Consider the following 15,418-nt stretch of genomic DNA (forward strand, 5'->3'; position numbering starts at 1 on the left):
CTAAACTTGGAATTTTCCAGTCGGGAAAATTCACCCATTATCAGCCATTCAGTTAATCTTTTCTTTTGTGTTAGGTTTTACCTACTTAGTTGATTAATTTTTGGTGATTAATTTGGTGATTAAAAAAAATATTTATTTATTTTATGCATACAAGAACTGGGGTACAGGCCAGAGATGTGGGGGTGAGAGGATTCACCAGAGACAGAGTGGGGAGCAGAACAGGCAGATTGGCTGAAATACACTGCTGGGGGGAGCAGTGGGTGAGGCAGGAGAGGTCTGCTGCGCCATGTGGGTAGCTCCCTGGCTGGCCAGGGATTGAACTCGTGCTGCATTGGTTGCAGACATCTTCATGGTTGCATCTTAACCCGTTGCGCCACCAGAGAGGCCCTAATTTGGTGATTTTTGGTTTTTCAATTTTGTTTCAATCAATCCAATGACACTTCTTTGTATGTTCCAGAAATTATTCCATGCTTCTGGTCTTTGACCACCCTCCCATCTTTCTATGAATTTATATTTCTTAATTTTTAATTTTATTTATCTTTTGGTACTTCTGGCAGAAAAAGGAGTTAAACTTGTGGGCTAAGATTACTATGATGATTGTAACTTAGGTGTTGAACAACCATGCCTGACAAGTAACACTCTCTTATTTAATAATTTATTTGCCCTTTTAAGTTTATACATCAGGGAAAGTTCTTTTCCCACCCTCTGGGGAAGGCCTCAGGAAGGCTTTGTGATTTTTCTTCTCTTTTAGGTGATTTAAAACACTAATATCAACCCAATTAGTCATTTTAAGTGTTTGATCCTAAGGAATAAAACCTCAACTGCATCCACCCGAGACCCTCCTCTCTTCCCTTTCTCAGGGCTACGGCTCATGTGCTACCCATTTTTATAAAAGGTTTGTTACTTACTCCTTCATTCTTCCTCTACTTCCTAACAGATATTTATGACTCCTACAGATTTGCGCTGGGAGGAAAAACAGTAATCAGAGCAGAAAATTCTAATTTAATTGAAACTGTTTTGCATTGACTTTGCATCTCTATACCTGACACGTATTTAAAACTGACTCACTGGAAGCTCATCTTTAGCAGGTTGAGGAATCTCCACACAGCTTTCCATAGTGGTTGGACCAGTTTGCACTCCCACCAGCAGTGCAGGAGAATTCCTTTTTCTCCACATCCTCACCAACATTTGTTGTTGCTAGTTTTTTTTAATATGTACCATTTTCACTGGTGTAAGATGGTATCTCATTATAGTTTTGATTTGCATTTCCCTGATGACAAGTGATGTTGAAGATTTTTCATATGCCTGTTGGCCATTTGCATTTCCTCTTTGGAGAAGTTTCTTTTTAGCGCTTCTGCCCATTTTCTGACTGGATTATTTAAACAAGATGAAAATGCATACATTGTGCAAAAATGAAAAATGATGTAAAAAATTTATAAAATTTAAAAAATTATAATAATAAATAAAAAAAGAAATTAATCCATATTTAAAAAAATAAAACTGACTCACTGTGGATATGTTTATGATTCTTCTGGAATCAGGAAATCTTGAAGATGACACCAGTGTTGCCTTTTTCTACAGAATAGCCATCTCCCTCTTAGCCCCCAATTTGTTAGTTCATGGGGAGTCTCTATTGGAGTCCCAGCAGTCTCCCATAAGGTCCTTGGGGGTGGAGTGAAAATGACTCCAAATCTGATCTCTAAAACTTCAGGTAGAAAAAGGAGTTAAACTTGTGGGCTAAGGAACCCATTAAAGAAAATCTCATTCAAAAGCTCCAACCCACAGACAGATGCCTTAACCTGGTGCTATATGCACATAAAACAGTGCCAGCTACTCTGTCTACTCATATTTACAGCCCTAATCACTGCCCTTTTGAGTTTTCCAAGACTCTGCAGGGAAAAGTTAGCCGTTGTCCTCGCAGAAAACTTTTGTATGTGCTAGGTTTCACCTACTTAGTTGAGTAATTTTTCTATCAAGTTTTGTATCTACAAATTCTTAGATCCAGTCCATTAAAAAAGCTATTGCTTCTTTGATCCTTCTAATGAAGCTGCTAGCAAGCCTGATTCTGCCATTTACATGTTGTAAATGGGGTTTATGTCTAAATGGGGTAAATGTCTAAAGGTGTGCCAGGGTCCCGAAGACCACCCTCAAGTATGATGATTCTCTAGCACTCACAAAATTCTATACTTATGGTTATAGTTTAGGACAGCAAAAGGATACAAATTAAAATCAGCAAAGGGTAATGATTTGTTCTTTCCAGTGGAGTCCCATGGAGAATGCTTCATTTCCCAGCACTGACATGTGACGACATGAATGAAGTGATATACCAAGGAAGCTCCCCCAAGTCTTGGTGTCCAGAGTTTTCGCTAAGGATCAGTTATATAGACAAGCAAAGCTCATGTGACTGACCTTAGCTGGTCTCTAGCACCCCCACCCCAAAAAGGTCCTCGGTGAACAGAAAAATAGGTATTCACTATAATTTACATTTTTCACATAAACTATCTGGCATGACCCAAGTTCTTAGGCATAGAAAATCACTCTTATCGGGCAGAATATTCCAGGGGTCAGAGGATATCTTCCTTTTGCACATGCCTGGTTTGAATCTCAGGCCCACTGAGTTACCACTGTAGTATGTAGCAGAGGATATACAGCAACTTTCTGGGTAGCCTATTGAGAACCTTTTTTTTTTTTTAATCACTTAAGGAAATGGGATGAGTATGGCTCTTGATATAACTAAATAGCTCAAACCTTGATTAGGCATCTAAAAAGGGTTCTCAACTATTTTCTTTCCCTTCAGATAGCCTCTCTCCAAGTTTCTGATATCTTGGCTGCAGTGTCCATAAATGATGTGATATTTAAAAGTAGCATTTTAAGGTCAATGGTGTGTTCCAAATGAGGCAAAAAGAGTGGCAAGAGAAAGAAGAGAACTAGTTCTAGCCATGGGAAAGCAAAGAAGGGGAGGGAAGAGGAGAGAAGGGTGTGGAAAGCAAAGGGTGACTGTGAAATTTGGGTGGATGTTACAAACCACGAAAAAAATTGCCATATTTGAAGGCTACCCCAATACACGAAGACTGTGGTGGTGCTATAGCACCCTCCAGGGCTTACAATTCACTACTTTTGTTCTCCCTATTGTTTTTGCTAAAGGGATTTGTTTTTCATTTTTGATACTTGAACAAAATCAGTTTTCTTATAATTTCTTATTTAAATAGGTTCATCTTAGTTAACTGTACATCATCCAACTCTTTAAAATATAGCAAATACGTAAATTTATGCCATTTTCTAGGCTTGTAACTTGAGGTATGGTAGAATGAAATTTAAGTTATAAATGCCCCCCTGGCTAATGTGATTTGGGAGTAGAGGTTCATTACCTCTCAGATATTGATCTTCCCATGTCTCTAATGACAACAATGTCTTGTGGCTAGAGAAAATGATCTCTGATTAGACATCAGGGCAACAGTTCTCTAATTTTGTTAAGCTACAGTAAACTAACATGTAATTTCGTTCTTTAGATTTCTAACCAGATTTCAAGTGTCATTTAAAATTTAAATCTTACTTGGCTACGTTGTGTGGCTCTTATGTAGAAGCTGGTGTATTTGTCTTAAGCCTCTCAAGATCGTGTAATGATATGCCCTAAGAAACTATGGGACTGACAATATGACTTCACTAACTTGTTTTATTCTGTGAAAACAGTAATAGAGAAAATGGAAAGACATATGCTGTAAAATGTTTCTGTTTTTAAAAAGCTGCCTCCCTGGTGGCACAAGGGGGTAAGCACTGCACTATGAAGCAATTTGCAGCCTCTGCAGCATGAGTTCGATCCCCGCCGGCCAGGGAGCAACCCACATGGCGAGGCAGACCTCCCCTGTCTCACCCTCTGCTCCCCTCAGCAATGTACTTCAGTCGATCTGCCTGTTCTGTTCCCCACTCTGTCTCTGGTGAATCCTCTCACCCACCGCATCTCTGGCCTGTACCCAGCTCTTGTATGCATAAATAAATAAATCTTTTTTAAAAAAAAGCTCACATGAGTTGAGAACTAGAACATACAGGATTATTCTCTGCTATACTTCAGGAGCAGCAAAAATGTCAGATGGGTTGAGTTAGTTTTGGTCTTATTGAGACCCCAACTTAATTATTCAAGTTGTAATTCTCAAAAAAAAAAGAGGGGAAAATCGATACACTGCCTCAGATTCTAAAACAGGAATAAAACAAACTAATAGTAACTTCCCTCCTGGAAAAAAAGCAAAAGTACAGCCGCAGTTCTTATGGTCAGAGAGTGTGTGTTGTTCTTACAGCCAAGTTTTGTTCTTGGTAATACTACCCAGGTCCAACTCAAGATGACTGCCCATGCTGACATAAATCACAGAAAATGGAAGAAATTTGGGGCATTTAGTGTTGTAATGTATCAAACCAGAAAGGTCTATTGAGGAAAACAGGGAAGTACTCACAGCTCACATATCAGTTTGGGGGGATGAACAAAAATGAATGCAGAGTTGAGAGCTCAGAATTAAACAAAGTTTAAACTGTAGCTCTTCACTAAGTTTGCTAAAATCTACTGAATATAGCTACTTCTCTAAAAGTTGTGAATGTTCCTTTTCTCCCTCTCTCTGAAAATGCCAGAAAATCACAATCCTAAACAGAGGCAAAAACAAAACAAACAAACAAATAAACAAATAACCCCAAGATAAAGGCAAACAATATGCCCCACAGTGATTAAGAAATATTTTGCTTTCTTCCTATGGAAATGCCATCCTTTTTCATGAAAAGTCATTGTCTTATTTGAACTTCAGAGTTAGCAGCACTCTTAAGTGAGCAGCACTCTTATTTTACAATGTTGAAAATAGTAGTTTGCATAGGTAGATTAGATTTACTTTTCTGAAAGAAAATATCATTGTATTTGTATAACTAGATTTATTTAAATTTTTCACTGATAATATATCTATTACTTTGGCATTCAAATAAAAATGTAGGAAAATTGCACGCTTTTCCTGGTACATATAGTACCTAAAATGTTTTTAAGTTGGGATTACTTAATTTATTAGAAGAATTTCATGAAATAATTAGCTAAATCACCTATGTTGAAGAGTATGTTCTTGAATTTTCTTAAAGGGAGGCTTGCCTATATTTTAAGAGATGGTATTTTTGGTTCAAAGTACATGAGCTTTAGAGTCTGCTTACCTTACTGTGTAAGCTAAACTAATTACATACATCAAGTGCCATGTGAAATAGTTTAGCAACCAGATTGAGAGAGACCAATTGTTATGTCTATGTTGATCAGAAACAATACACAGCATTTTCTGTTATTACCTCCTTTTCCATGATTCATAGACACACATGATTACAACTCCCTGAATATGGATCATATTGGGCCACATCCTAATAGTGGAGGAATTCCCAGCCAGATGGAACTGTTTGCAAGACAAAGCTGCTGAATCCAGGAAGCTTTTCAAAGGTCTTCCTGTACTAAGGTCAAATCTTGATGAAGTTACAAAATTCTCCTTGAGATCAGAGTCTCTCAAGACAGCATTATAAATATATTGATGATATATAAAAAATATTCCATGTCTGTACTGCTTTGTCACCTTCAAGAATACATTATTTCAGGTGTGAACTCTTATGACTATTTGATAGAACTACCTCTTTTTGAGATCACTCTCAGAAAAGGAATCCCATACAGAGTGCAAAAAGCTGTTTAACCTTCAGGTCAGAATGCCTGGGAGAGTTGGAGAATATAATATATTTACCATAAATACCAGATATGGTCACCTCAATGAAGGATTTTGCCTAAGCCCACCTTGATCAACACTCACAATAATTATTTGAACCTTTCCTTTAATCTCTTCAATCTGAGAAGCAAAAAGATCAAAATGGAAGTAAAGGATTGTTTTTATTTTGAGGTCATCAAAAATACTAGACTGTGGGTCATAATGATCCATGAAGAAAGAAAAACAAATTCAAACTATGACTAACAAGGCCTGCTGTGCATGAGTCACAAACTGAACCAAGCAAGGCCTCTGGAAACAGGAGGAAAAGCATTTAGGGACCACATCATGGAGCCCGATGAGGTAGTAATTTGTTGGTCTGTTTGCTGAACTATTTCAACACCTGGATGAAATCCAGTAGCAGAGATCACGCCATTTAAAACTCACTTCTCTTTCCTACCAAGAATGTTTTCCATGACCTTGAGGAGGCATTTTAGAGTGACTTTCTTAGGTGTGAACATGAAAATAGTGTGCGTTTAGTCAGCATTGGGGGATGACTCATTTCTAAGTTTTCGCCATGACATTGAGACACCTACTTCTTAAAGGAGGGAATGAACTGCAAAAGAAGAGGGTGACCATTCTGCAGATTTCAGTTATATAATCTGGAAAGGGATTGTACTTATAAACATAAGCAAGGCCCTTGGAGCCAACCAGTATCAGTAAGTTAGCCGCGTAATCATAGGAGTTAGATAGTCAAGACCAGGAAATCCTGGCCCAAACCATCAAAACCATCCAGTCGACCGAGGTGGGGTTACTGAGCAATCCTCTAGTATAAGGTACAGATAACAGAAAGGATGGTGATTAAGCATAGAGGTTGGAGTCTTTATTTTTTTTTCTCATTGTTGCTTTGTATTAAAATTCCAGGAGAGACCAAAATTGTGTTTCAAGCTGTTCAGTCCTTTTGATCTAACTTGGACATTCAAGTTCATAAGAAAAACACGATAATGATGTATTCAATTTGAATTCCCAACTGAGTGTGTGTGTGTCTTAAAGATATTTTTCTCTCTGCATTGTCAATTTCTCATAGAGAAATTGCTCCTTAACTGGGGAAAATGCCACAATACACGATCTAACCTGGGAAGTGCCTCCGTTTAAAGTAAATTCATGTTTACAGAAACCAGTTCTTTTAATAAAGGTGGAGAACAGAAATAGAGGTTAAGAATAAAAAGATAAAGAAGCTAATTGAACAAACACTCCAGGGCCGATCCCCTGTTAACAGAAAGAAGAAAGCTGTTATCACCCCAGGACTTCCTTTGCTCTTCCTGTGAAAATCCTCCTCCAGGTAAAACAGTAAAATAATGAACTCCCCTATTTGCACCCTAGCTTCATCCCTGATTACCAAAAACACAGACTCTTTCAGGTCACCATGGAACCCACCTCCACTCCTCCATGACATGATCAAAGCAAACCACTGGTGGACTCCTTAGTTGTCATTCCATTCAAATTTGCTTCAAATTGGCATTTTCCCTCAGACAAGCAAGGATAGCTAAAGAATAACTATTGAAAAGAGAGTACAGTGCTCAAGAAAACAGTGAAGAAAGCATCACTATTTTGCCACCCCCTCAGCAGTAACATCTGTCAGGCATTTGTCTTGCTCTTGGCTGGTTTCTTGAGGTAATTATTCTTGTTTTCTAATTTGCTCTTATTTGCTCTTTCTTCTAGAATGAGGGGAAAGCACTATGGACAAGGATGCAAAGCACAGGCTTTAGGGTCAAGCTAGGGTAACAATTCTGACTCTGCAGCCTGACAGAATGTGCTGGGTGGCTGTCTTTCCCACTGAGTTGCAATGATGATGACTAAAAAATAAGAACTGACGTAAATTAACCTTTCAGTTATATGCTAATAGTGCATGGGTGTCCTGCCTATTTGAGGACAATTGATTTTCGGGTTTAAGTAGCATGGTCTGATGTATGCCATGCCATAAAATTTCCTTCACAATCATTTTTCATGACAACCATCCATCTATATGATGTGCAGTTATGAGAAACTGAACCGGGGTCATGTAAATAAGCCAGGAGGCCTGCAACCTGTCATAACGGACTGTCTCTAACTTCTGACAGGGAGAACACATCTTGAAGACATACACAGTATATCTTTCATGTCTTGCAGTAGTCACCTATTGCTGTATCACTACCACCTTATAGCTTAATGGCTTAAAACCATAGCCATTTATTAATAGACCCAAGTCTCAAGGTCAACTGGGTGGTTTTGCTGATTTGGGTGAGGATTTTCTTTTTTGGGCTGATTTAGCTCCTGTGACTGGAAGATTGACTGACTAATGCTAGTTGGCCTAGAATGGCCTACTTCATACATCTGCTGGTGGTTGCTGGCTCTCTGCTGCTGGAGCAGTGGGATCACTGGGTCATGCGTGTCTCATCCTCTCGTAGACCAGCTCTGGCTTATTCACAGGGGTGTCACAGTTTCCAAAAACAACAAGAAAACAAGCCACAATGTTCAAGAACTTTACAAGTCTCTGTGTATTTCTAAAACATGTCATAGGACAATTTAAATTCCTGAGGTAAGAGCTACCAAGTCACATGGCAAGATCGTGGGTATGGAGAGGGAAAAGTTTGGGGCTATTTTTCAATCTACTACATGCTTTTTGATTATAATCCTAGTTCTTTTTCCTTCAAGTCTTCTAGTGTGGCAGGTTAGTAATTCCCTGACCTAATTCTCCCTTCTGCTTTCCCTTGCTCCACCAGATTTCTTCTGGGTCCATTCAGGAAAGTGTCAAAGATCGAGTGATTGATTCAAGGCTGCAACTGTTTATCACCAAGCCAGGACTCTACACATGCATAGCCACGAATAAGCATGGAGAGAAATTCACTACTGCAAAGGCTGCCTCCACACTCAGCATAGCAGGTAGGATGGATTTTCATATCTGCATTGCTCAGGAGAGGAGAGAGCTGGCACTATTCTACAATATCTTGCTTTGGGGAAATCGTTCTTTTATCTCTTACTCCAGTCCCCTTGGGGCAACTTTCTCCTCCCTAGGGACACTCCAAAGATTAACCTATATATTGATTTTTGGCTCAAAAACAAAATCCTCAAGTAACTGCTTTATGTAGGTAACAGTGTCTGGGAGTTCATTTCTTTCTACCTCTTTTTCTTCTTTTCTTTCCTTCCACCCCCCCCCCCCTTCCTTGGTCTTTTGTTCCTCCCTCTTTTCTTTCCTCCCTCTCTTTCTTTCTCTTTCTTTCTCTTTCTTTCCTTCCCTTTCTCTTCTCTCAATTCTTCCTCTCCATCCTCTCTCTCTCTCTTTCTCTAGGTTAATCAAATTTTCCCAGGCTCTCCAAGAGTCCATTGGCAGCTACTTAACATGTTTGTGCCAATTTCTACATGGCTCTTTCTTGAGGCCACTGTGAGTATGTGATCTACCTTGTGGTCTTTCCCTTTCCTGCAAGTGATGGCAGGATTTACAGTGTTTGTAAGGAAAAGGCCTTCTAGGATTTCTAGGATATTTATGTTGAGTTAAAGGTTTATTTTAAAAATTTAAATGTCCCAAAGGCTTCTGAGAACATTTGTGGAATTCTTAAAGATGGAAATAAACCCAGTATCAGGAAATGCCAGTCATGTTATATTCATAGCATGCCTGTTTGCCACAGGGTCAGCAGAGAGATGCCTGGCCTCATGTGGAAGGCAAGCACGGTAGAACCTGCACCCAAGCCAGCCCCCAGAGTCCACTTCATATTACAGTGTCACCTCTTTGATCTTCCCTGGTAGGAAATTTCCAGTGATGTTCTGATTTTTAATATGAGGTGAAATGAGGCCACAGAGTAATAAATAGGGAGCATTAGACAAGGCTGGCCCTCTGAGGTATACTCATGAGGGAGAAAAAAAAAATCTAAAACCAACGGTCCCTTCTTCCTCCTCCTCCAAGGATCTGTCTCTCTATAATATCTTAAGGTATCATATCAGTTCTTCTAGAATTTCCACTGATGAGAAATCATTCCTCCGAGAATCCTAAAAGTAAATTCAAACTTAACTGAACAAATGATAAAAAAAAAAAAATGTGACTATTACTTACACATCTCTTTATTGCTTATAAAGCACTCTTATCTGCATTTATTAAATACACTGAATTTAGACTATTGTGTTAGGTAAAGGACACAAACAGAGTAAACAAATGGTATAAATAGCAATAAGCCCCTGCCTATCAGGGACTCTTTAATCTGGGAAGGAAATCAATTCACCATATGCATTTGAGAATATGTTCATTTGCAGAAGCATAGACAAAGTACAGCAGAAGAACCAGAGAAGGAAAGTTTAAGGGGGCATTTCGGAAAGAAGTTGCATTTGCACAGGAGATAAGAGTATGAAATGAAAAGGTTGGATTTGGTCTCGAAAACAGTAAGTCAACTGGCAAGGCAAGAACATGGTAGAGACTGGGGCTGAGTGGAGAATGGGGAGAAAGGCATGAAATATGGGTTATAGCAGACTCTTCTAGAGAATCTGAATAGGCTGAATGTATTTTTCATACAATGGGAAGTCATTTAACTATTTTAAAATAGAGAAGTGATTAGTTCAGATATGACTCTTATCAGGTGAACAGATATTGCAAGTCAGAAGTTGAGGGCTTGGTGAGCCATCATGAGGCTGTGTCAGGAGTTTCAAAGTTAATGAAGGGGGAATATAACCAAAATGAAAATGCATACATTGTACAAAAAAAGAAAAATGATGTAAGAATTATATAAAATAAAATAAAATATAAAATAAAATACGTGATAAAAAATAAAAATCTATCCAGATTCTGCAATCAAAAAAAAAAAAAAAGTGTCTGTAGAAAAGCTATCCAATTGTATTTGTGGAAAAAAAAAGTTAGTGAAGGTTTGAACAATAGCAGTGACAGCTGGTACACAGGGGAGAGGAGCTATCAGGATAGAAATAAAAAGATTTGAAGTGTTTGAATGTAACGATGTGGTAGAAGAGTGAGCTGAGCTTTTGAGTGTCTGAACTTTTAAGGAAGATGTCTAGGAAAATAACATAAATCAAAACCTAAGATCTTGATAAGATTCAGGAGATAACTAAAACTTTGGTGACTTTGAATTACTTGAAACTATTGCCTTCTCAAAATTTTATGTTTTAGTTGATATTTGATCATGACCCAATTTTAATAAATAAATTATAGTTATAACTGCACATGCACATGTATGCACACACACACAGAATTGTTCCATGAACAGCACAGGTTTAAAATGCACAGGTCACTTAAACAAGGATTTTTTTGAACAAATACATTTGAATTTGGGAGTTTGGGTGGGGATTTGGAACAATTTGAAAAAGCTCACAGATTAACAAAATAATCTAGAAATAGGAAAAAAATTAAGAATGAGTTAGGTATGTCATGAAGACATAAAATATATTGTAGCTAATAGTCTATTGTATCTTCTACTACCATAAATATATAAAAATTCATTGTAAAAAGTTAAACTTTATCAAAACTTATGCATATGAACACTTAAAGATCATTCACAGCTGAGAGAAATGTAAACAAACATCAGTTTGGCTTCCGTCAAGAGTAGGCTATTAGTAATTAAGTTTTGGGGAAGTCAAAATTATACATGGATGTTTGACTGTGTGTGGGAGGGGTGATCAGCTCCCCTATACCTGTATCACTTAAGGGCCAACTGAATATATCTATAAAAAATGGTACAAAGATGTATAAAAGTAGTGCTATGACCAATCAGGAGGAGAACCTAATAAAATGATTACACCTACCCCACACAAAGATAGAATCATCCATCACATGAATATGATTTCCAAGATACTAAAAGGATGACATAATTGCCATTATATTGTATATAGCAATTTATCCCTTTCATCCCAGTCCTAGCCCAAATGAGAACCTGACCCAACTCCATTAATAAATGGAATATACCAACAGAGAAAGCTTTAATCCTCAAAAAAATAAAGGTATTTTCTGGTGGCATAAGGAGGCATAAGGGTAGACAGGCAGCATAGAAAGGCAGCATCCCAGGATAAGGGAGAAGTGGCCTTGGACATCAATGTTGAGAATAGACCGCAATGAAGATGGTGGTATCCATCACTGGCAGACCAGGGGAAACAGTAGTAGAATTACCTTTTGGAAAGAAATGGTGGGAACAATGCATGGGCTGGCATGTAGAAGCAGAGATGGCTTAAAATGTGCTGCAGCAGCAGAATTAAATCCAAATGAGGAGCAGTGATCTCAGCAGGAGCAATAGTTGCATAACTTGGAAGCAGCAATGGCTTGATTTTAGCCAGTAGTCTAGCAAAATTTTAGCCAGTGGTATAGCAAGTCTTAGGTATGAATTAATAAATGTGAGTCCTTCTGTACACAGAAAAAAAAAAGCTTCTAAGATTAGTAAAGAGGGATTCATAAAAAACTATAATACTCTACAGGTGCCAATGTCATCACTGAGAAAATGGCCTCCCAAACCTAGACCAACGTTCTAGGGAAGTGAGGACTCTCTGGTGAAAAAAGGAATATTGGAGCCACTTTAATTCAGAATCATTTCAAAGAAGCATGGTCTAATGCTCCCCAGACCTCTCAGCACTTGGATGTAGTTTCAGCTTTCAGTCCTTCTTTCATTTGTCCTCTAATAGGGCAGGCCAGAGTTTTGATACAGACATGATGCCTCCCCCTTGACATTCTGGCAATCCTTCCTTACCCTAAACTCTCATTTCAACCATCCCTTATTCTCCCCTAGTGTTCTATAGTCAACAGACTCCTTTGTCACATTCTTTATGCTTCACTTTGAAGCCTTTGCTTCATCTGTTTATTTACTCATCCCAGCAGGAAAACTGGAAATGGAAAAATCTTGTCTAGTGTAAAGACTATGTCTAATGATATTTCTAGTGCTTGAGGGACAACAGAAAATAAATATCAGCTTCATTTTCCCAAAACTCTTATACATGTATGCCCATATTCATATGTATTATTTAAGAAATGTGATATACTTCTTTCTGACTCATTTGTTTGTGGTTAGTCATCAAAGCATTCAGAAAAAACTTTTGGAACCTCTCCCTACGAACTGGATAGTTCCATTTCCCATCCAGTCAGAACCCCAAAAGGTTCAGGTTGCAATTTAAACTAACCAGGATGCTGGAATTTGGCAAGATGCCTTCTGTCATCAGAACACTTGGTCCTGTGGCAGAGCCCAGCAAGACAGTCCATGGTCCCTATAATGATCATAGTCCTGGAAGAGCCAGAGGTCATCAAAATAGACACAGGGATTAATTCTACCAAACATTTAACGAAGAATTAAAGCCAACCCTTTTCACACTCTTCCCCCCTCAAAAAAAAAAAAAAAAAGAATAAGAGAAGGGAATACTCCCAAACTCATTTTATGAAGTCAGCATTTCCCTGATACCAAAGCCAGATGAGGACACTACAAGAAAAGAATACTGCAGAACAGTATCCCTGATGAGATAGATGCAAAAGTTCTCAATAAAATATTAGCATTATTCAGCATAATTAGCTAAATCCAATAGCCCATTAAAAGGATCAGAAACCAGAATCAAGTAGGATTTATTCTTAGGATACATGGATGGTTCAATATATGAATTTCAACTAAAGTGACATACCACACATATTAATAGAAGAAAAAGCCATATGATCATTATGTTAGATGCAAAAAATACATTTGACAGGGCCTCCCCAGTGGCACAGCAGGTTGAGTACAGTGCTGTGAAGCTGTCTGCAGTCACTGCAGCGCTGATTCAATTCCTGGCCAGCCAGGGAGATACCCACATGGCGCTGCAGACCTCTCCTGTCTCTCCTGCTGCTCCCCTCAGCATTGATTTTGGTACAAATGCCTGTTTTGCTCCCTGCTCTTTCTCTGGTGAATCCTCTCACCCTCCTGCACCTCTGACCTGCCACCAGCTCTTGTATAAATAAATAAGTAAATCTTAAAAAAAAATACATTTGACAGTACTTTCCTGATTAAAAATACTCAAAAAGTTGGGCCTAGAAAATGCATACTTCAACACAGTAAAGGTCATATATGATAAAACTAACATATTTAGTGGTGAAAGGCTTAAGATTTTCCACTAAGATCAGAAAGAAAGGCAGGGTTCCCTCTATCAATATCACTTCTAGTAGACTATCAGTACTGGAAGTTCTAGTTCAAACCATTGGAGGTGGAGGGGGGAGAAATAAAAGGCATAAAAATTGGAAAGGAAGAAGTAAAATTGTCTCGGCAGATATCATCTCATATATGAAAAATCCCAGATTCTACCAAAAAACTGTTAGAACTAATAAACAAATTCAGTTAAATTGCAGCAGAAAAATCAACTTACAGAAATTGTGTTTCTAGACACTAACAATATCTGAAGAAGGAGTAAAGAAAATTTTACTCACAATAGTATCAAAGACAATAAAATACATAATAAATTTAACCAATGAAGGAAACCTACAAGGCTCTTACAAAAGAAACAAAAAGCAACATCAAAAAAAAAAAAGGAAAGAAATTCATATTCATAGATTGGAAGTTTCAATATTGTTAAAATGTATATAGTTTCCAAAGCTATCTATATATTCAAGGCAATCCCTGCCATAACTCCAATGGTGTTTTTTTCACAGAAACAGAAAAAAAAATCCTAAAACTTTTATGGAAGCACAAAAGATCCTGCTAAATAACCAACACAATCCTGAGAGGGAGAACAAAGCTTGAGGTGTCACTGTTTTCAAACTATACTACAAAGCTATTATAATTGAAACAGTATGGTATTGGCATAAAACAGACACAGAGACCAATGAAACACAAATGAAAGCATAGAAATATGCTATCTCTCTCCACTCTCTTCTCTCTCTCTCTCTCTCTCTCTCTCTCTCTCTCTCTCTTCATGCTCTCTCTCTCTCTCTCTCTCTCTCTCTCTCTCTCTCTCTCCCCTTCATGCTCTCTCTCTCTCTCTCTTCTATACAGTCAATGAATATTTAATAAGGAGGCCAAGAAGACACAATAGGGAAGGAGAATATCTTCAATAAATAGTGTTGGGAAAACCAGATAACATCATAGAGAAGAATGAAATTGGACCCCTATCCTATACCATAACAAAAATTAATTCAAATGGATTAAAGACTTGAACTAAAGACATGAAACCATAAAACTCCTAGAAGAAAACATAAGGAAGAAGTTACTTGATGATGCTCTTGACAAAGTAAAAGGACACGGATAGCACAAGCAACAAAAGTAACAATTAGTAAGTGGATCTATAGCAAACTAAACAGCTTCTGCACAGCAAAAGAAACAGTCAACAAAAAGTAAAGACAATCTGCTGATGGGAGAAACTATTTGCAAGTCATATATCTGATAAGCAGTTAATATCTAAAATATATAAAGAACTCACGCAACTCAATAATAAAAATATCAATCCAATTAAAAAATGGGCAGGGGAAATAAATGGACATTTTTCCAAAGAGGACATACAAATGGCCAATGGGTACATAAAAAAGATGTTTGATATCACTAATCATCAAGAAAATACAAACAGAAACACAATGAGATATCACCCTATGCCTGTTAGAATGGCCATCATCAAAGAAATAACACCTGTTGGTGAGGATGTGGAAAAAAAGGAAACCCTTGTGGAATATCGATGGGTGTGTTAGTTGGTGCAGCCACTATAGAAAACAGTAAGACTGATTCCCCAAAAAGTTAAAAATAGAATAACCATAC

General features: G+C 37.9%; 1 protein-coding gene across 7 annotated transcripts in view; it reads left to right on the forward strand.

Moving 5' to 3' along the window:
• MUSK (muscle associated receptor tyrosine kinase) overlaps positions 1 to 15,418 on the forward strand; it is a gene marked incomplete at both ends in the record, with an annotated part of 75,714 nt that overhangs the window by 41,182 nt on the left and 19,114 nt on the right. For all 7 annotated transcript variants that reach the window (XM_084238770.1, XM_084238771.1, XM_084238774.1 and 4 more), the window contains one exon: positions 8,462 to 8,621. In XM_084238770.1, the coding sequence (XP_084094896.1) occupies positions 8,462 to 8,621 (160 nt within the window). The remainder of the gene's footprint in view (positions 1 to 8,461; positions 8,622 to 15,418) is intronic.

This window comes from Talpa europaea (assembly GCF_964194135.1).
Source record: "Talpa europaea genome assembly, chromosome: 7".
Taxonomy (NCBI): Eukaryota; Metazoa; Chordata; class Mammalia; order Eulipotyphla; family Talpidae; genus Talpa; species Talpa europaea.